The sequence below is a fragment of the Alexandromys fortis genome, unplaced genomic scaffold, assembly GCF_014885135.2.
Source record: "Alexandromys fortis isolate MF-2015 unplaced genomic scaffold, M_Fortis_MF-2015_v1.1 scaffold_41, whole genome shotgun sequence".
Taxonomy (NCBI): domain Eukaryota; kingdom Metazoa; phylum Chordata; class Mammalia; order Rodentia; family Cricetidae; genus Alexandromys; species Alexandromys fortis.
The window spans coordinates 1,888,384-1,910,249 of NW_026067923.1; the positions used below are offsets into that span (position 1 = coordinate 1,888,384).

A 21,866-nucleotide genomic window follows, 5' to 3' on the forward strand; every position below is an offset into this window, starting at 1 on the left:
TGCCGCAGAGTTTCCTCAGGAAGGCAGCGAGCAGAGTCACTTGTGAGGTTTCTGTTGAGCCACTGCTGTTGCCATGGTGCCCTACAAGGTCAGGTTGGGATTTACAGGTTCACCCCTACTTGGAAAACTGGAAAGTAAAATCTATTGCAGAATGTGATGAAACCTTCTACGATACAGAATGTTCAAATGTCGGGGTTGGAACCACACATCTATTTGACTGTGTCTGCCTATCATCTATCAATATGTCTGCCCATCTATCTTTCTGAATTTTGGGAGTGTATACAATAGGAAATCATCCCATGAAATATCATTTTCTAAAGCATAAGCTACTGCAAAAATTATACATTAGGAAGGCATTTCAGTGATGTTGGTTTTGAGCCCTTTGTGCACATTTTGAAATATAAGCATTTCTTGGGGGAGGGAACCCCAAAGGGGTGTGGCTCAAGAGACTTACAAGCAGAGAATTCCTCTGGATTTTTCTTACTTCCGTCTTCAATATTCTTTTTTAGGAAGACAGGGTCAAGATTTTCCTTTCCAGATTAACATTTCCTTTGCTTCTCTTATCGTACAGGAGCACTAATCATCTAAAGTTGGTTATAATATGCCCTTTGAAAGCACCACACTTAGCACACTGTTGAATGCCTCACGGATGGCAGGATGAACACAGCGCTTTTAAAAGCCATTCTTCTGCACGCCGCCATGATGGGTCAGACAGTATTAGCCCGTTTTGACTTACAGATTCCGTGAACAGCAGGCTTATTTCATGGGGTTCATCTTTAGTATGCACTGCGTTATTACCGGGCTTGGCAGACTGTTTCATAACATTACTCTGAATATCGGTATTTATTTAACAAACTTAAAAAAAAAACTCTAGATAAATTTATAAATACTAGAAGCTCATTTCTTGGTTACGTCTGTAAAAGCTCAAAGAGGGAGGGTTCCTTTAGTTATCTGAAAATTACAGGTAATCAGCTTGGGCCGTTCTCATCCTTGTGCTGTGAATTTAATTCAAGTCTATAATTAGTTTTAGCTACTCTCAATTAAAGCTTCAAAGGAAAGAGCCCTTCCCTAGGACACATTAGGCTCTCCCAACCTCTCCTTGAATGGGCAGCACACTGTTCAATAATTACTTTTCAAATGAGGTGGTATGATTTCTAATATTAATTATGAGTAGAATACACACATCTGTTTGAAGATTGTTTCTAAGCTGTTTCTTTAAGTAGTTTTTGACTTGGTCTATGCGAGAATAAAATGTCTGCTTTTCTGAACGTATTTAGTTTAAAAAAATCCACACACACACACACACACACACACACACGAAAGAAAATAAGACTTTTCTCTCAAATGAACTTTTACCGAGTCTTTCACTGTGTGTGCCGCTGCCTCCACTGTGTATGGTAACCTGCAGGGGACCTACACTTAGGGACATTTTGTAGGGTGGTGTTTTTATACAGGTAAGTGTTTTGCTCTCCTGCCTCTTCTACGGAAGAGGACCATACAAGATCATCTTGGAGTTTTAGAGACCATTAATTAGAGTTTCAACTGGGGTGGAGAGATGGCTCACTTGCTAAAGTGCTTCATCTCGCAAGTTAGAACTTAAACTTGATCGTTAGAAACCATGTTAAAGAAAAGAAACAGCTTGGCCTGGTAATCAGTGTTTGTCATCTCAGAGCTGGGAGAGTGGGGGCTCCCTGGGGCTCAATGGCTAGGCCAGGCTAGCCTACTTAGTGAGCTCTGGACTAGTGAGCGATCCTGTTCAAAACAAATGGTGGTAGGAGCCCGAGCAAAGGCAAGACAGCTAAGCTTGTCCTCTGGCCTCTGCATACACACACACACACACACACACACACACACACACACACACACACACATATACACACGCACACACACACACCCATACTTTCATTTTAATTGAAATAAGAAGCTTTATTGAGCCCTTTCCTATGTTTTTACATATTACAAGGTTCTTGTTATATAGAAAGGGAGAAAGAAAGGAAGAAAGAAAGAAAGGAAGGAAGAAGGAAAAGGAGAGACAGAGAGGGAGGGAGGGAGGGAGGGAGGGAGGGAGGGAGGGAGGGAGGGAGGGAGGGAGGGAGGGAGGAAAAGGAAAGTCATCATGGAGCTCCAGGTTGCTCCGTCTCCCAGGGTCCGCATCTCCCTTCAGACACCATCTATAACCACAAGCCTTTTCAGCTCCATCCGTCTTCTGCTGGCTCGGGGCCTGTGAAAGCTTAAACAAAGAGAAACGAATACTTACCAATTCTGCCTCCTGTTGACTGATGTCCTGGAGATAAGGGACGGTTGCCAGCTCTGCCATTGCTTGATTGATCAACTGGGCCTGCTCCTTCACTCTCTGCAGCCTGGTGAGGAGACTGGCGTAGTGCAACTTCTCCATTACACCTGAGCAGGCGTGGAAATTCCCCTAGTGTCACAGGGAAGAAGGCATGTTTCAGAACGAGAACACAGAAAGAGAGCTCTCTGGGTCTGAAGTCAAGGATGGAATGAAATATACTGTCTGTCTGTCTGTCTGTCTCTCGCCCTGACTGGTCTGGAATTCTCTACATCACCCAGGCTGGTCCTGAATTTGCACAGCTATCTAACTACCTCTGCTGGGATGAAAGGCATGCACCGCCTGACCTGGCTCATTTACATCTTTTGAAAGCAACAGAACCCAGTGCATTCTATCCCTTGAGAAATGGCCTCTGCATTTTTTCAAGGAGGTGGCTATACATGAAAGGCAGCTCTTAGTAGGGCTGTTGAGAGGGTTCTCCAGTTGCCTTGCCTTAGGAAAGGAGGCTGTTGGGAAAAACCAGGATGGAGAGTTAACCTGGGCTCCCCTAGCTGTCCTCTCACAGGCCCATGGCTTTCTACAAGTGCTGTCTGTCACAGCATCTTACCAACTAAGAGTTTACCCGTTCTCTTAGTTATGCCAATTTTTTATGCAAGTTGAATAACTAGCTCTGCCCTTATCTGTCATTTCTCCCTGGGCCGTTTGTACACTCGCCCTTACACGGTTCGCTCTAGCTCCTAGGACTACTTCAGCAACTGACACGAACCATCTTGTGGTAGACTGCGCTGTGCTCTTGTAAAGTGCTTGTCCCTTATGAATACACAGGGACATCATCTGGTTCCCCGATGATGGGGCCACTTAGGATAAGGTGGCATCTTATGCATTTGTCACTGACAGGCCCAGAAGAGAGGTTGAACACAGACTCCCATGCTTGAGAGGAGAGGCAGAGCGTATGATAAACCCCCAGGTTTCTCTTCAGGAAAGGTATATGGGGGCACATTATGGTCAAAACTTAAAGGCCTGAGTGTTAGCTGGGTTCTGAAGGCATTTGGCAACTAGAGCTCGGGACAGCAAGGCTGGTGACCAGTATCCTTCCTTATCCTTCATGCAGGACTCCTGGACCAGCTACGGCAGAGCCCCTGGGCGAGTCTGTTAAGAAGATGTTCACACTGCCTTCACCCTTCTCAGGGAATCCATGGATTTGCTGCATGGCCCTCGACATTAGGATGATGTAGGCACCTGCCCAAATCTCCAGGCATCTCAAGCCGAGTTCAAGATGACATCATGTCCTTTCCACTTCCTACCCGAGAGGGACTGTTTTAGTTGGTGAATCTGTATCAGACGGTTCCCTGAAAGGAGACATGGGATTTCTTTCTAAAAGAGATTTTTCCTCTGAAGAGAAAGCCATTGTTGGAAATCAGCACCACCGAGAGATCAGTTGAACTTCAACTTGAGATTAGGAAGTGACACTCTGAAATGTCAGGCCGGGACTGTGGCTGACAGCAAGCCTGTGAGACTGGCCTCTCCTAGAATCTGCCAAAGCGAAGAAGGTTAGGCAGGCCTGCCCTCTGACTTTCCTCCTCCCTGATGGCCACCTGTGTGGTCTAAGGGATGCCCTCCACTTTTACTTATTGTTTCTGATTAGTTGTTTATACGGAAATCTACCACCTTCCAGGAGTGATGCTTCCGCAGGGTGGGCTTGAGATCCCTCGTCTGAAGCTGAAGCGATCAGAGAGCCAGCCACCATTCAGCTGTGGTGTGTCCCTGAACAGTGGCATTTTCTCTCGAAAGAACAATGGCTTCCTTTGTCCTTCTTATGGGAAACAATGGGCCTATTGCAGGGAAGCGCGGGACTGACTCAACGTCAGGGAGCGGAATCCGCTGCAGCTTGCTCGGGAACATAATCTATTAGTGTAATTTTCCAAAACATCAGGGAAATAAAAATAGTTGAAGGCAACAGTGCTTTGTTAGCCCGATTGCTGGGTGCATAACAAAACAGGAAGTTCTCCATATGAATGAGACCCTGCGGAAAGAACCTACATGGATGCTAACAGTCACCCAGCCCTCCCCTTCCCACAACCCAGTGCAGTTCTGGCTACCAGGAGGCTACAGATCAATGTCGCGTATGTGCAAGACCAGAGCCTTTGAAAGACTGAGTGGAGAAAAGACGAGCATCAATATCTGATGTCAGCAGGGGTGTTTTAATGTGGCTGCTTTAAGAAAAATCAAGGAAATAGTGGAACATGAAGGAATTAGCCTAAACTTTTAGTGCTGGCAAAGCGAGTTAGCCCCCCTCCACCCTGTGAGACTTTAGGAGTGATCAAATGGTCCCTTAGTTTCTGGAAAGAGGGTAATAAAGTGGCTAAGATTGAAGCTAAAACCTCACCCGGGTGCGATGAAGGTTAGGCAAATAGCAAGTTCAAATGCAGGCTTCTGGCGGAGAATTGCCTGGATTTAGTAGCAATTATTGATAAATGCTGAGTAAATAAATGGTCCTGCATAATGCTAGGAGAGGCAGCGCCCGATGTGTGGCGTGTATTTCCACTTGGCATGACATATAGGAACACTGTTTGCAAGCACGGAATGCATAGGAAGCGTATACTATTGTTCACCTCAAATGTGCACATGTAAACAGTTTTAAATCTTTGGTCTGGAAGAAATAAAAAGTGAAATTAACTTGGTATTAAAACATGGTTAGTTGCATCTTTTTTTTCTTCAAGAGATATAATTATTTAGATTCTTGAGCATTTAGCCAGGGAGCACAGACAGAGCAGAAGGTTCAAGGCAGACAGCAGCCAATGAGGTGAATGAAGGGAGAAGAGCATCCAGGGAGCTTGAAGACCACTGGCCTCGAACTCATGCAGGTCCACCTGCCTCTGCCTCCCAAGTGATGGGATTAAAGGTGTGCTACACCATTGTCTGGCTAGGACTAAAATCTTGAGGATGGGGGATTAAAAAATAAAAGTCCTCACAGTAAGGATGCTGGGGTGTGAGCAGTTGACATTCAGCAGGATTGGAAGCCATGAGGAACATGCTGACATGTTTAAATTTATAGCTTGTAAAGGAACAGAATGATCCTTGTTTATCCATGTGTTGTGTGCCTGGAAGAGCCATTTTTGGAGACAGGTAAATTAGGCCTATGTCAGAGTGTAGAGGACATCACGGTCTGAAACATAGGACCCTCCCTCAGCCTGGAGGAAACCACCATCTTTGCTGTCTACCGCCCCTGCAAGAGGTGAAAGTCCATGTTTCCACGAAGCATTTTCAGTTAATTTTCTGATTTAATTTGATTTTTGTATTTTGGTGCTCAATCCAAGATTTACTTTATTTTTAATTCTGTGTATCTGTGCCATGATCCAATGGAGCCAGAACAGTCGGGGAAGTTGTTTATTGGTAGTTTGAGCTTTGAAACTGCACGATAGCTTAAAATAACACGAGGCACACTAACAGACTGCGTGATCATGAGAGGTTTTCCAAGCAAAACCTCTGGGCGCTTTGGTTTTGTGACCTGCTCTTGTGATGAAGACACAGGTGCTGCAATGTACACTCAGCCACACGAAGTTGGTGGGCGTGTGGAGGAACCAAGGAACCGTTTTCCGAGAGGATTCCGTAAAGCCTGGTGCCCATTTAACAAGGAAGGAACTCTTTCGTGGTGGTAAAGAAGATACAGAAGAATGTAATCTGAGAGATGACAAGACTGAAACCTTAGATGCTATGTAGGGATTAAGAAATTAAGGGAATTTTAAAACTATTCAATATTTATATCGCTCAGTTTTTTTTTTTTACATTTTAGTACAGAAACTTTAACGAAATGCAGCTCTGCAGGTGTTTCTGTGCGAGTTAACAAGTAAACAAGATCACTTCTCATCACTATCGGGGGTGAATTCTTTACAGTTACACCCATTGGCCTGCCATTAAGAGGGCTCTGCTCCCCGCATTTCCAAAACCATGATGAGTGGGCACTGACGTGTGGAGAGATAGACAGATGCTGGCGTGTCTGCAGTGTGGTTTAGATAATCAGGACTGGGAAGAAAACATTTGTGCTGAGCGCACATTGTAGCCCCTGCCTCTTCATCACAAGAGTGGGTCACAAAACATCAAGATTACCATCAAGTGAAAAAGATCTCAAATATTAAAAAACAATAGAGTCCAACTATGGAATAAACTTCCAAGTTGTCTTATTAAAAAAAACTTATAATGTATTAATAAAAGAATACTGGGAGAACTCATTCTAGCTTCTGTTTTGTGCTTAAACTTTGGTACCCTAGCTATGTGAATATGCATTATCACTTCAAGCTATGGATGGCTCCTCGTTGGTAAAGTGAGGGGCGTTGTGAGGGCCCAATGAGATGATGGGAGGAGATGATTCACACGAGCAGAGAACCATACAGGCCGCACCTCCAAAGCAGTTGGTGCCGGCTTCTAAGCAGGGTTTCCCCATCTCACTTCAACAGTGTTTGGGCTAAGAAAATGTCCTGATTATGACAGGTGCAAGGATTTAACAGAAAGCTTTAGGATTCTGTTTTGCTCACTTTATGTTTAATATGATTCTATTGATGGTACATTGTTGTCCTGTTTTTTGTATATTTATTTCATGAAGAACAAAAAATGTCCCCTTTGTTTTACTGTAGGGAAATTTAAAATTAGAACAACCAGTGAAAAATTCTGCGATGATACTCTAATTTACGGATACCGCGTTATTGTAGTTTAGTGCACTGTCGTGCCAGCTTTTTTCTTGATTAGAGATGCTGGGTGGATACCCCTTGTTTAAGGGCGGTTAATACAGAATATGAGTAGGGAGAAATATGAGAATTCTTGGCTTTGTCTAAGTATTATTTTAACATTCACATATTTATCATCATTTATATGACAATGTCAGTGTCATAATGCTTCAAATTCATATGATGGTATTATGTCAAAGATTAATGCTGTTTTTGGGTCTCCTGCACTGTAATGAATGCTAAAGCTGTAATATATATTATTTTCATACTCCAGAGCTACTTACACTAAGGGACATTGTCAAAGCGTCTCTGGGCATATATGATGCAAAGCACCCTTCTTAGCTGCTAGGATTGGATGTAAAGATGGACGCCCCCAATAGATGGCTCTTTGCCTTAGCGGACAAGCGAAGTCATGTCTGAATCACTGTATTAAGAGTGACTGACAAACCCCTAGGCACTTCAGGACAGATGTTGCCCCGGCATCAGTCACTCTCTTATGGTGGCAATGTCTTGACTGCAGGCCTGAGTCCAACCTTCCCATGGGTGGCTGACCTGTGCCAGGCCTGGAGAGGACCCCTCAAGTCCTGCCTATGCATGGGGAACTGAGCAAGTCAGTGACTGAAGGAAAAGGATTTGAGACCCATGGGACCCTAGCACTACCCTCGCAGTAAAAGAAAAATTGAAGTATGCAGGATGTCCAAGGAAAAAGAAAGACTAATGAAACAGCCCTTTTGTCCAACAAAACCCAGGCCAGTCTGAATAATTAAAATTTCTATGAATCTGAATGCTCAATACAGCGCTTGCGCACCTTGGGTGAAAGCCTGCCTCTAGGGCAAATACATAGACAACACAGTGTGAACTGATTCAAATACACAGCATTTTATGTTTGAATCGATGCCAAGACACTGTGAACTTAAACACACCACTGAAAACTGCTTGTTAACGGCAGCAGGTGGGAATTCTTCCTAGTCACCAACTCATTGTCTGCTTCGTTATGTTACCTTTGTAGTCAGCTTTTCTCAGCCCTGCTTTAGGAAACCGTGCTGAGCAGACATGAGATGGGGAAGCCAGTGTTTGGAAGCCAATACCCGTTGTCTCAGAAAAACTTTAGACGCACTCACTTGGCTCCCATTAAGATAGTCTTCCCAGTGTTGTTTCCAACAGGAGTAAATACAGGGAACTTGTGAGATGGACAGAGAGAACAAGACTGACTGACTTCACAGCAGAGGACCCTGCTGATTAGCCATCCAAATTTCTTGAATTATGAGTAGGAGGTCTCATTTTCAGATCCACAGAGAATCGCCTATAAACTTCTAAGCAGCCACGATACGCTTGGGGAGGTGAGAAGGAAAGCGTATGGACTCTGAGACAGTGCCTGACACTTGAATGGCCCAACCTGCACTCACACCGTGTAGTCCAAGCCAGCAGCAACCATGTCATCAGCGTCTAAACAAGTGCTGAGCTAGGCAGATGTTGCCCCAGAGACAGAGCACAGCCTCCCACTGTACCTAGCACCCGGGCCGCCAGGGTAGCCATGGCTAGAAGGGACCAACCAATGCTCAGGCGATGATGATTCTTGGTAGGGAATACTTTATTGCCTCAGTAACCTGGTGATGGCAGTGATGATGTGCGTGGATTTTCAGTTAGGATGGGAAGGTGTGTGTTTGTGTGTGTGCATGCATGCATGTGCGTGTGTGTGCATGTGTGTATGCAAGGGATTATGCTAAAGGCTGAACTGCAGAAAAAGGTCCCAAATTTGTGGCACTGCTAACGAGACTGTTGGGGACAGAAGTTGAGTCACTTCCTGGCGCATACATTCAACCTCAAGTTCCGGTGTGAGCATGTTTGGAGATGAGCCCTGTGCATGAGGTGATTAGGATAAAATGAGGTTATGAAGGTGGGTCCCTGTCCTGGTTGGTTTCAGTTGTCAGTTTGGCACAACCAGCATTCACCCAGGCAAGCAGTCGCAACTGAGGAGCTTCCTAGGTCAAACTGGTCTGTGGCCATGTCTGCGGGGAATTGACTTAGCTGTTCATTGATGTGGGGCCACAGTCCATTGTCGGCAGTTCCACACCACGACAGGTAGTCTTGGAACTTTATCAAATGGGGGGGGGGGGAGGAGAGGGAACCAGTACGCAGCATTCTTGCCATCTTTGGTTCAGTTCCTGCCTGCACGTTCCTACCTTGAGTTCCTTCCCTGACTTCCCGCAGTAATAGACTGTTAACTGAAAGTATAAGGTGAGCTAAGTTCTCTTTTCCCCAAGTCGTCTTTGGTTATGGAGTTTCTCACGGCACGAAAAATCAGAATAGAGCAGCCACCACGGAGGGAGAGTGGCCTTGTAAGAATAGAGGCCTGAGCTCTTCTTCTGTCTCTCTCTGAGCCCTCTGGCGACACAGGGAAAAAAAAATCAGCTTTATGAGAATCAAGAGGAATGCCCTTCCCTGAGCCACAGTAGGCTGCTGCCTTGATCTTGGACAATTGCTCTGTGATTGTAGAAATGTCTACTGTTGAACCCACTGGCTCTACAGCATTTTGGCACAACAGCTGGAGCCAAATATGAGAAATAGGAGTTCCTTACTAGAAGAAATAGAGGGAGGTGACTGGGTAGAACATGGTTGGAGAGAGCAGGGGCTGGCGGCACGGAAGTCTGTGAAGAGCATGCTCTCTAAATTAAATCATGCAAATGGACTGGATATTTTATAACTTTTCTAAAATGCGGGGTGATGTTAGTGAGGAGGGAACTGCTGAGCAGATGCTACGTAGCTGCTCGTGACAACCCTCTTGGCTCTCCTCCTACGAATATCAAATCAACAATCTAATACAAAAGCCACAAGAAGATTCTTACAATTTCCAACTTAAGGCCTTTTGAAAAATATTAAAGGGGGGGCAAATCTGCAGCCTTTATAATGTATTAATGAAAAAGTCTCTTTCTATATTTCAGTACAATAGCATACAGTGTGTAAAAGAGCAGCAAGGAATTCGGGTCACACTTAGGACATATTAAAACACAGAATTGGAGGCAAAGCACACTCTCCCTGGAATGGGGAAAGGGATTACATCATTTACCTGAGGCCACACACAGCTCAGCAGCAATGTTTAGAGTGGCATCCTGCTTGAGATTGGGTGTGCAGGCACGAGCTCTGAGTTCCCGTGCAAGCTAGTGAGGCGGTCCTGTGCAGTGGCTCAGTAAATGAAGTAGGGAAGGCACTATGATTGCTAACATTCTGTTATTGATTTGAAATGAGAAATCTCCAGCAGCCCTGGGGAGGAAGGCAGGGGGAGGGAGAGCTCTGCAAGAAGATATTTGTCTGACAACACTCAGGACCGCAGTATAGCCTGGGGACATGTGTGGGACCGGAAGAGGAATGGAGTCGTTAGCTAACACCAGTTTGCTTTTGTAAATGTGATTTCTGTGTGTGCGTCTTTCTAAGAAACAAAAGAAAACAACAACCCCCCGCCCCCAACTCAGCCCTTGCAATGTTGGCTCTTTAGCTTTCTATGCGCTTAGGAACCCCGGGTGCTCACACACGGATGCTCACACACGGGTGCTCACACACGGATGCTCACACACGGGACAAGAGAACCATCGGATACCCACATTCAGTTGTGTGCTGCGGATAAAGTCCAGGACTGGCAGGATTCGCTTCCCCACCGTCTCCATGAGTCTCACTGTATCTTCTCTGGTCAGCAGAGAGAAAGGCGTTTTATGTTCTAAAAATTGTAACAATAAATTTTTATACTTTTATTTTCCAGAATTCCATTTCAGAATGCTTTCTTTTGTGAGCTATAGTCAGATATTTCAATATTAAGAGATAGGAAATCTTTAGTATGGACACTAGTCCCACCCCCAGCCCCTGTGTGTAATAATTAAAGCTCTCTGAGGAGAAAGGCAGAGGAGACGTCACCCTTTAGAAACTGACATTTACTCATTTTCTTGATTGAGAGATCTAAGAGACAACCTGTGACAATTTGTGTATCTCAGCAGAATATGTTTGCCTTGAACTGTGAGAAAATGTTGTATAAGCACATCTGATTCTTGTCTCGCCCCACTCAGGTATTCTTCAGGTATGCAGATGCCATTGACTTTGAATGTGGCTGGAGGCAGAGGTGGGCGGGTACTGTGCCAGGCAGAATTCCAGTTCCTAACTATGTGGGCACCTCACAAGGCGCAAGCTCAGCCTGGTCATCATGTCAGTTTGTAAGTCTGAGATTTCAATTCTATATAACCATTTTCTTGAAAATTTTAACCGAAATTGCTTAACCCCATCAACTACATGCTCTTCAGATGACTTGGACTCCCGACTAATTGTCTGAGGAACGAGAGGAGCAGATGCTAATGCCCCAGCAGAGAGTCCAGGGGACCTGGAATTGACATGGGTGCTTTCCATTTCGTGTACAAGTCATTATGACCAATGGCTTCATATTTGCCCCTTAATGATGAAAGACTATATTCTTTATTTTTCTTTTTCCATTGTGTGTGTGTGTGACCTTTTCAGTTGGCATGTGTGTGTGCAAGCATACATGTGGGGGCCAAGGTTGAAGGCAGGACTCATCCTCCATTGCCCTTCCACCCTATTGATTGAGACAGGGTCTCTCAGTCCTACCCGGAGTGTGCTGATGTGGCTGGTTTAGGTAGCCAGCTTGCTCTGGTGATCCCATCTCTGCCCTTCATGGCTAGAACTACACTAAGCTCCCCCTAGCATTTCTGTGGGATTCTGGGAATTGAAGAGTTAGTTCTTATGCCTCTTGAGCTAGTACTTCAGTTGTTGAGTCCAGACCCCAGACCTGAAAGTCTGTAGTCTTGGTGGCTATGCCAGGCTGTGGTGATGGTGGTGTCTGGACGGGATGCTAGGAAGGAGATGGTAAGCACTGAATGATAATGTCCAGAGTGTTCCCGGGGGGATTCTCTCCTGAAATCAGCATTTTATGTATTTTTAATCAACCCAGAAAGAAAATTAGAAAAACTAAAAGTGATCAAACATTTTTGTATATCCAGACCCTTCTACAAGCTTGGTGTTGGGACACAGTTCCAGCCTTGTCCCAGTTTAGAAATGGGGACATTTCAAAATGTAGCACATTGAGGTTCCAATCACCTGTGAAAGTGGGCAGCTTCCTGCTTGACACCTTTTCCAAAAACTTCCCATCTTCTTTGTTCTTGAACCCAAGCGTCAAGAGATACTGCTGAGGAGGAAAAGACGACCAGTCAGCTGTCTGGGGCAGCACGTGGAGTCCTTGGGTGTCTGCAATCGGCAGAGAAAGAAGCAGGAGTCTGGCTGGAGTTGCATCATTTTCAGGAATTGTGTTTAGAAAAGTGATAAATATAAACATTAAAGGCACAGAGTAAAATTATGTGCATCAGAAGCACAATTGGCTAATATGTAAAATTGTACTCCATCATTTGTATTTTCCTGGTGATAATAAATACACACTATTATATAAATATAATAAATAAACAAAGCACAGTAATAAGCCACGAGCAGATCCCACGGCCACCTCTCCCCATTCATAACAACGGGCATTCAGGAGCAGCTCATAGGAGGGGTTATTGTTCTCTGTGTGTTTGGTTTTGTATCCTAGCTGAAGACTACGGAAATAATGTTACATAAAAGGAAAGAGAAAAATAACAAGGTGAGAATGAAAATGAGAGGTGCTGGGGAACCGGCTCTCTGCACGTACAGGAGCAGCCCTGGAGTTAGCAGCTCCTGCTACACAAAACACGGTTCAAAATGCATCAAAGTCTTCATGTAAGACTTGGAATTCTGAGACAACAAGAAGAGAAGAGGGGAAGCCCTTCAGGAATAGATACAGGTGAGAATTTTCTGCAGAGGACTCCAATAGCACAGGATTGTTGACAAATGAGACGGCACAAAATGAAAAGGTTTCTGCAACGCAAAGGAAACAACAATGGCCGGAGTGAAGAGACAGCCCACAGGATGGGAGAGCTCTTTGGTGAATGACAGGCATGGCTTATCCTGGTTGTAATGTCCCAGACCCCTTGCTCCTGTTCAGCTAAGTGTTTGCTTAGAAGCTGCTTATTTATTTAGGCATGGTCTCCCACATGGTCCACACTGACTTGGAACTCATGATCCTCCTGCCTCAGCCCCTACCCTGCTGGGATTCTGAGTGCACCATCCCGCTGGGTTCTGATGCCTGCAGTATTGGAAACTTGACCGTGGATCACACTCTCCCACCCCCAGAGCCCCTACTGTGTTTCACATGTGGCAGCTGCCCAGAGTCTCTCTCTTCCTGTTCCCATTTGTCAGGTTACAGTGTGTGAGAACCGGAGTAAGTCCTTGGCAATCTGTTGAACATATATGTTAAGTAGTTTAATATATTCTGATTCTCCCATGAACTAAATATCATAAAGTCCAAACCTAGGACAGAAACATACTGCACACATTGTCGTCTTTCTTTGGTGCGGAATAATTGCATTCTGTCAATCATGTTTTAAATAAATGCTGATTGGCCAGGCAGGAAGTATAGGCAGAAAAACCAGACAGGAAGTAGAGGTGGAGCAATAAGAATAGGAGAATTCGGGAAAGCAGGAAGCTCCCTTGGCATTCCCGCCCAGACACCGAAAAAGCAGGATGTGACCTACCCTGCTGAGAAAGGTACTAAACCATGTAGCTAACATAGATAAGAATTATGGGTTAATATAAGCTACAAGAGCTAATAAGAAACCTGAGCTAATGGGTCAATCAGTTTATAACCTAATGTAGACCTCTGTGTGATTTTCTTCGGGGCTAAACAGCTGCGGGAACAGGGCAGGACAGAAACCCCAACAAGCCTGGCTTTTCATGTTACATTTCTTGGGTGGTTGGGATCTTGATGATGATTGGCATTTACCTGACATTTCTGCGTCACATGCTCTATTAAGATCTCTTCTTGCTCAACACACATGAGGGATAAGGTACGCCTTTTTGCTAGCCTTGCAGATTATAAAACTGATCTTCAAGAGATCATATACAAGGGCTGGGGAGATGGCTCAGTTTTCTGGTAAGGTAAGGCATTTGCTACGTAAGTAGGAGGACCAGAGTTTAAGCCTCAGCATCAGCATTAAAAGAAAAATAAAAAATAAAAACAAACCAAGTGCAGTAGTATGCACCTACAGCCCCAGTGCTGGGGCAGAGAAAGGCAGGTCCTTAGGTTGCTAGCCATCTGGCCATCTAGTTGAATAGGCTAGCTGAGGGTTCAGTGAGAGATGTGGTCTCAGAAAATAAGGTGCGGTGTAATTTAGAAAGACATTTGATGTCACTCTCTGACCTTTACCCTCAGGTGCATGTCTGTCACTCCAAAACAAGCACAACACAAATAAAAATCAGTCTGTGAAATCCTCAGGGCAGAGTGTCCCAGACAGATCTGATGACACTGCTGGGGACCAGATTTTTTGCAGAGGAAGTAGAACACCTTGACCTTTGGGGTTCCAGTTGTGCTAATGATGAAACAAAGTAGACATGAGGGCTTGATTGAGCAGGTAACACGCAGGTGTGGAAGTGTCGGCTGTCCTGGAAGATTTGCTGAATGACGAGGAGACCAGTGTTACTATGGCAAGTGATTAGACAGACTAGAAAAATTAATGTGAACGCCAGAACCAACTTATAAAGCTGACAAAATATAAGTATGTTCTGGCTCTTCTTGGTCCTATGTTCATCTCTTCCAATGTGCATTTGATTAATTATTAACTTCTAGGTAAAGTTTGGAAATGTGATTAGACCTTTAGCGCATGTTGTTAACTTTAGACAGGAATGGAAACGATTGCTCTTGCATTTATCTGCAGAGTAATCACAGTCTGTGAATGTCTAGCTTGGCAGGTAGTCTATGACCCCACATGACAACACACTTCCCAAATGTGATGCTCATGCAACATTCATCTGAGTGGAATTGCACTCAACTCTGTGCTCAAACCTGTGTGTCTGAAAACCTGTGCTTCTGATGGAGAAGAAAGTTAATCATATTATATTGTCCTTTGGTAAAATTGATTTTAGGAAATGTCCCTTTTGCTCGTGTCATGTCAAGAATACTGGGAGAAAATAGGTTCTTTTAGTCTGTCCCTTTAGAGTTTATCACCATTGGAGTTGAAATTAAAAAGCCTATAATAGAATTTATTATTAAAATTCAGCTTGCAGGTGTGACATAATTCTCAGTTTTTACCACACAAAAGTAGATTCTTAGAAAATACTATCAAAGAGGGACCATAAAGGTTACACTTCTTGAAAAACCCTATTTTTCAAGCCCCTTTCCCCACCAGATGAAAGATAGCTAACGCTTAGCAAGAGGTTTAAGTAGTTGCTCATTAATCCAAATGTAGTGTATGAGGGAGGGAAGGTTAGCATGGCCCCATCAGCTGGTGAAGTTCCTGAAGCTCTTTGATCTCTCAACTTCTTCTCTTTCCTTTTAAAAATCTTATTTCTTGTGTTTTGTGTCTGTTTGTCTCTCCCGTTTTTATATACTGTGATGGTTAGTCTAGAGTTACCTGGGAGACAGGCCACTGGGCATGCCTTTGGAGGATTACCTTGTTTTTATTTGAGGGGGGGTGGTCTGCCTGCTGAGGAGGTCACTATTTCCTGACTGGGATCTTGGCCAGTGTAAGTGGGTAAAGGGAACTGAGCATCGGCTAAATACGTCCATCATCCTTAGCTTCCTGATCGTGGATTTCATGTGACCAGCTGCTTCAAGCCCCCGCTACCCCGACTTCACATTCTTGATGGACTGTGTCTTCGAACTATGAGTTAGAATAAACCCTTTCCCCTTTACGTTGTCTTTGTCAGGGTATTTTATTCAGTGACAGGAAAAGAAACAAAGTGTGCTGCTTAGTATTTTGCTGATGTGACAAAGGCTGGAGAGTCATCTGAGAAGAGGGAGCCTCAGCTGAGAAAGTGGCTCCATCAGACTGGCCTGTAACTGATTGCTGATGTGGGAAGGCCTGGTGCTGCCACCCCTAGCCTGGTGGTCCTGGGCTATAGAAACAAGCAGGCTGAACAGGTCATGGAGATCAAGCCAGTAAGCAGTGTTCTTGCATAGCCTCTGCTTCTTTCAGCTCCTGCCTTGAGTTCCTGGCTTGGTTTCCCTTGATGATGGATGGGAACCTGTCAGCCACATCAGCCCCTTTCTTCCCTTTTGGTCATGATGCTCATCATAGCAGTAGAACACCTACTGGGAGACTGAAACAGGAATGCTGAGTCTTTCTCCAGGGATTCCCCAAAGCTTCCTATGGCTCCATGACATAGCATACATACATGCTTGGGAAGATTTCTCTAGTCTTGTGGGTTTCCTATTCATTCTAACTAAAACAGGGAAGATGAATGTTACAGTCCCATCTTAAAAATTTCACCAAATCTTAACGCATGTTTCCCAGTGACTGCTGGGACACTGCTGTCTGCTCAGCATTCCAAAAGTTAACTCAAAAGGAGCAAATTTGTTCCCCCAGTTGATGCCTTCGTTTTCACGGTGTCTTTTCTTCTGATGCTTGTCAAAGTTATGAGAGTAATCATTGTTCAAGCATGTGTTTCTTCCTCTGGATCAAATTTCAAGGCCATTATTGACTTGCATTTCCTCGATTCCTTGAAACTTGCGGCATCTCAAATCCTCAGAGTGCTGGTTGTACACCACCTTACTCTCCTTCCCTGCCACACTTCCTCTGTCTAGTTTCCCTCAGGAGTCTCAGTGGTTCTTTCTCAGGTAATCCAGATTCATTGCCCTCTCTCATAAATAATGAAAATGTTTCCTCTTTAAAAGGCATAGATGTAACATGAACAGCCCCCCACACTCTAGAGACAGGTGTAGATAGAGTACAGACATAGATAATCAGGGTGTGGTGGGGTTTTTCTTGAGCTCCCCATACTCTGGAGACAGGTGTAGAGTATAGTTTGAGGGCTGCAGAGCAAGGCCTAGTCTCCATCAACTTCAAGCAAGCACGTAAAATTTCTGTCTCGCTTTTATGTTTTTAATTTTGGTATAAATCTGCCATCACTTCCTCAGATTTCTCTACGTTGCACCAGCTTGTGTCTATCCTTCTTCTGAACTTCTACTTGTGTCCCTAAGGGCACAAAGTCATTCTCTTGTTTCCCCTTTTTCGGTTGTGTCTCACTCATCTCCCCTTGTCTGGAAGGCTTCCCTGACTATGTCAGTCATCTCCTTCAGACTCTTCAGCCCAGCGACTCTGCTGCTTCGCCAGGACCCTTCTTACCTCACCCACAGGTTTTAATGCTACTGATGCTCGCATTTTCAGGTCATATTCGTATCACGAGAGAACTGGCGAGTGCTCAATCAATTCTCCAATTGAATCTAGAAACACAATTTTTTTAAATTTCCAAATTTTGAATGATGCAAATGAGAACAAATGTCTGTTGCTTCTGAGATATGGCTTATGTTCTGTAGGGAAGAATTATACTGCTTCCCATTTTGACTCAAGCTCGAATGGGTCATGGTTTATCTTACAGAGGGCTACTCAGTTGATCAGACACTGGAATGCGAGTAGCAGCTTTGATGGGGTCGAGAGACTATTTTCACAGTTAGACTGTATTAATTACTTCTCTGTAGCTGGGACAGGATACTCCGACAGAAGTAATGCAGAGAAGGAAAGGGTTTATTTAGACTTGCAGTTCCAGAAGGAGACAGTCCATTATGGAGGGAACATCCCGGCAGCAGAAATCTGACTCCAGCCGGGCCGTCAGGAAGCCGTATACCGTCATGTGTGATCATACTTCACCTCACACAGGGAAGGTTGGGGAGGACAAAGATATGGAATGACAAAGCCTGACCCAGTGACACACTTCCTCCTGCAAGATTACATCTCTTAAAGGTTTCACAACTTCCTCAAACAGCACCACCAGCTGGGGACCAAGTAGTCAAACACATGAGACATTGCTCATTCAAACCACCACTCAGACTGAACACCAGACACTACCTGTTCTTCAGAGAATTTTCAAAACATTATGGGCATCTGGTCACAAAAGATTGCGCTGTGGGAAATCCTGACAGCGTGGAAAACCATCAACAGAAACATGAAATATTGATTGTGGGCTAACAGACTCATCGATATGTCAGGGATAGTTGTATTTGTTATACAGTTGAACATCTGTAAAATGAAATTTGAACTCTCCGGCAGTAAAGAATGAACTATAAGTACCATTATCAGCAGTTGGACACCTAATCCTAACTACGGCTGACAGGCCATGAATGAACCTTTCAAAGAATTTTTTCCTTTAAAAAATTACATTTATTTGTGTGTATGCACGCACATGTACACACACAGTAAAGCTTGGAGGAATTAGTTCTTTGGTGGCAAATGCCTTTCTCTGCTGAGCCTTCTCAGTAGCTCCTGCCCCACTCTACAAAAGCAATAATATAAATGAAAATCATAGGGATATAAACTCTCCCCTAGGAGCATGCGGCTCTATCTGCATCCCATTATTACCTTTTCTTAAGTTTCATCTCTCTGCTTCCTGGAGTCTGTCATTTCCCTGCCCTTTGTCCATAACAAAATGTTCTGACATTTTGGGTTAGAGCGAAATCTCATTTCTAAAGGTCCCGATTGTTCGGTGGGAGATGGGCCTGCTTGAGTTTTATATGGCTTCTCTCTACTGATCAGTTTCTGAGCTTAGCTTCTGCTGTGCTTCTGAATGCCGACACTTTGTCATTACCTCTTTCCTAGTCGTTTCTGAGTTTTATCTTGTACTCTTTTTAATGCCAGTTCTTCTGTCTTGGAACTTTCCCACAAACTCACATCAGCAAGAAAGTAGCAAAAGGCAGCAACTTTTCAGCTAAGCTGTCGTCATTGCCCTTCCTCATAAATAATACAAAGTTTTCTCCTTTTAAAGACGCAGAGGAGCAGGCTGTGCGCGCCTGCAGCCCCTGCATTTTGCAGTCTGGGCAGTTAGGTTGTAAATCTGAGGCAAGGCTGGCTTATACAGTGAGACCCAGTCTCCCCAAACCCCAAGCAAGCAAACACCCCACCGCTTAACACTTTGATAGTAGTCTTTGAGTTTTGCATTTGATGTGTGAACCAGCCATATGAATAATGGATTGTTGCATAATAAATTGTATTTTCCCTTGGGCCACTTTAATTACAGAGTTACACATGCAAGAGGAAAAAATTGGCTTCCATTCCCAAGAATCCTCATTTTCACTTCAGGCTGCTGGTCTACTTCTCTGAGACCAATTTGATGTGTTTAAGTTTCCTTTCATAGCCTGTATAAAATTTAGAAAGGTAAGTAACCCCACAGGAATTTTATATAAATTTCATTTCTATTTTGCTCAGAAACCTTGTTGGTTGCAAATTTTTCTTTAGTCAGCTACACTGGGTCTTTGGGATTCATTACATTGAAGTTCCTCAAATCCACTTGGAGTAGGTCCGAGTCAATGCAAGAGTTAAAGATGCAGCTACTCCCTTCACTATTTACTAGAAAACGAAGGGTGCGCCAGCCCATGCCAACTGCACTGGGTAACGGTTGGCATGGCCATTGCTTGGTTGAGTAGCTGAAATAACCCTCCCTCCCTCCCTCTCTCCTTCCCTCCCTCCCATTTCTTCCTTCCTTCCCTCCTTCTTTTCTTCCTCCTCTTCCCTTTCCTTTGAAACACAACAATGGCAGCAACACGATGAACATTTGAAGTCTGTGCTGCTACCTGAGGCCATGCTGATGCCTGTGGTCTGTGCCCCTGCAGAAGGCCATTCCACTGAAGGCCATGTGGACATCATGGCCTGTCTGTTCTGCCACCTGAAGCCATGTTGATGTCCATGGGCAGGGATGACATTAAAACCACACTGGTGTCCATGACCTGTGCTGCCATTGAGTGGCATACTGGTATCTGAGGCCCACGCTGTGGCAGAGGGCTTTGTTGATGTTCATGGTCTGTACAGCCAACAGAGACCATGTTGAGAACTGTGGCACATGCTGATATCAGTAGCCATTTGGATGTCTGTGGTCCATGCTCTTGCCCAACAACTCTGTGGAAGTTCATGATCCATGCTCCCACTGACTGTAAAGAGTAAAAAGCTTCTTTTGAAGTGTTATGGATGACTGCAGACTCACAGTTGAGAATGAGAGACACAGAGGGCTTCTGTGACAATCCCTATTCACTACCCCCATACTGCCTCCAACAAAAGAAAAAAAAACCAGCCCCAACAGGAAGCCATTGAGCAGAACTTTGTAAACAGTGTGGTAAGCTCTCCACAACTGATGGCTTCTGGCAGGGGTGCCAGTGGGGAAGGACTCAGTTTTCCTTAAGCGGCTGGTACTGGGAGTGTGCCCGTGCTCCAGTGAGCAACACGAACTAAACACTTTTTGGGTGGTTACAGGGTGGGGGTGGACCTGGGAGAACTGGAGAGTGAGTATTATTGGGGTGCATTATGTGAAATTCCCAAATAATCAATAAAAATATGATTTTGGAAAAACAAAAACAAAACCCAAATATTTGAAAAACTTTCTCAGTCACTCCCCCACCCTGAGGCTGGAGTCGTTGGGCAGTTAAGAGCACTTGCTTCTCTTAATGAGGGCCAGAGCATGGTTCACAGCACACATATTGGACAGTTCACAACTGCTTCTTACTCCACTTTCTTTTTTTTTTTTAATGTTTTACTTGGACTTTTATTTATTGATTTATTTTTACTTTACGAATCTTTTGCTTATATATTACATATTATGATTTCCAATTTTATTTTTGCGGGTTCTCTGTGTGTTTCTCAATATCTGTATGTATTTCTGGTGTTATGTTCTTTGGCCTTTTTTTTTTTAAATCTATTTGATCCTATTCTGGTTTGTTCTATTTCTTCTTCTTCTTCCTATTATTATTATTATTATTATTATTATTATTATTATTATTATTATTATATGCCTATTTGTATCTCAATGCTTACTTTCAATGTTTATGAATCCTCTTCTGGGTACTTGCGTGCACGTGCATACAGACATACACACACACAAACACACATATACATACACATACACAAATTAAAATACTAATTTTTTTGAGACAGGATCTCATCATGTAGCCTTGGCGAGCATGAAACTCACCATGTAGACGAGACTTACCCCTAAATTATAGGCCCCCAAAGCTTTGGGATTAAAGGTGTTTTGAAAAGAGGGACACAATGACTTAAATCAGTCAATCTAATCTATTCCTTTGACTCCAGGGATACAGTTTGTGGATGAGTTCTCCATTGTTCCTTTGGGTGGTGCAGTTTCCTATCTTAAACCATACTTGCATCCAAGATTAACTCAAAAAAATCAGTAGCCCTCCTATACACAGATGATAAGTGGGCTGAGAAAGAAATCAGAGAAACATCACCCTCCACAATAGCCACAAATAGCATAAAAGATCTTAGAGTAACTCTAACCAAACAAGTGGAAGACAAGAACTTTAAATCTTTGAAGAAAGAAATTGAAGAAGACACCAGAAAGTGGAAAGATCTCCCATGCTCCTGGTTAGGTAGAATTAACATAGTAAAAATGGCAATCTTAACAAAAGCAAATCTACAGATTAAATGAAATGCTCATCAAAATCCCAGCAAAATTCTTCACAGACCTCGAAAGAATGGTACTCAACTTCATGTGGAAAAGCAAAAAACCAAGGATAGCCAAAACAATCCTGTACAATAAAAGAACTTCTGGAGGCATCAAATCCCTGACTTCAAACTCTACTACAGAGCTACAGTACCGAAAACAGCCTGGTATTGGCATAAGAACAGACAGGAAAACCAATGGAACCAAACTGAAGACCTAAATATTAATCCACACACTTTTGAGCACCTGATTTTTGACAAAGAAGCAAAAAAATATCAAATGGAAAAAAGTGAGCATATTTAATGAATGGTGCTAGTATAACGGGATGTCAACATGTAGAAGAATGAAAATAG

At 43.9% G+C, this 21,866-nt stretch overlaps 1 protein-coding gene across 1 annotated transcript in view; it reads right to left on the reverse strand.

Annotated features, from left to right (window-relative positions):
* Spata16 (spermatogenesis associated 16) overlaps positions 1-21,866 on the reverse strand; it is a 252,045-nt gene that overhangs the window by 30,928 nt on the left and 199,251 nt on the right. The window contains exons 6-8 of the mRNA XM_050142057.1: positions 12,106-12,252; positions 10,611-10,723; positions 2,258-2,422 (exon numbers count right to left, since the gene is read on the reverse strand). Coding sequence (XP_049998014.1) covers positions 2,258-2,422; positions 10,611-10,723; positions 12,106-12,252 — 425 coding nt within the window. The remainder of the gene's footprint in view (positions 1-2,257; positions 2,423-10,610; positions 10,724-12,105; positions 12,253-21,866) is intronic.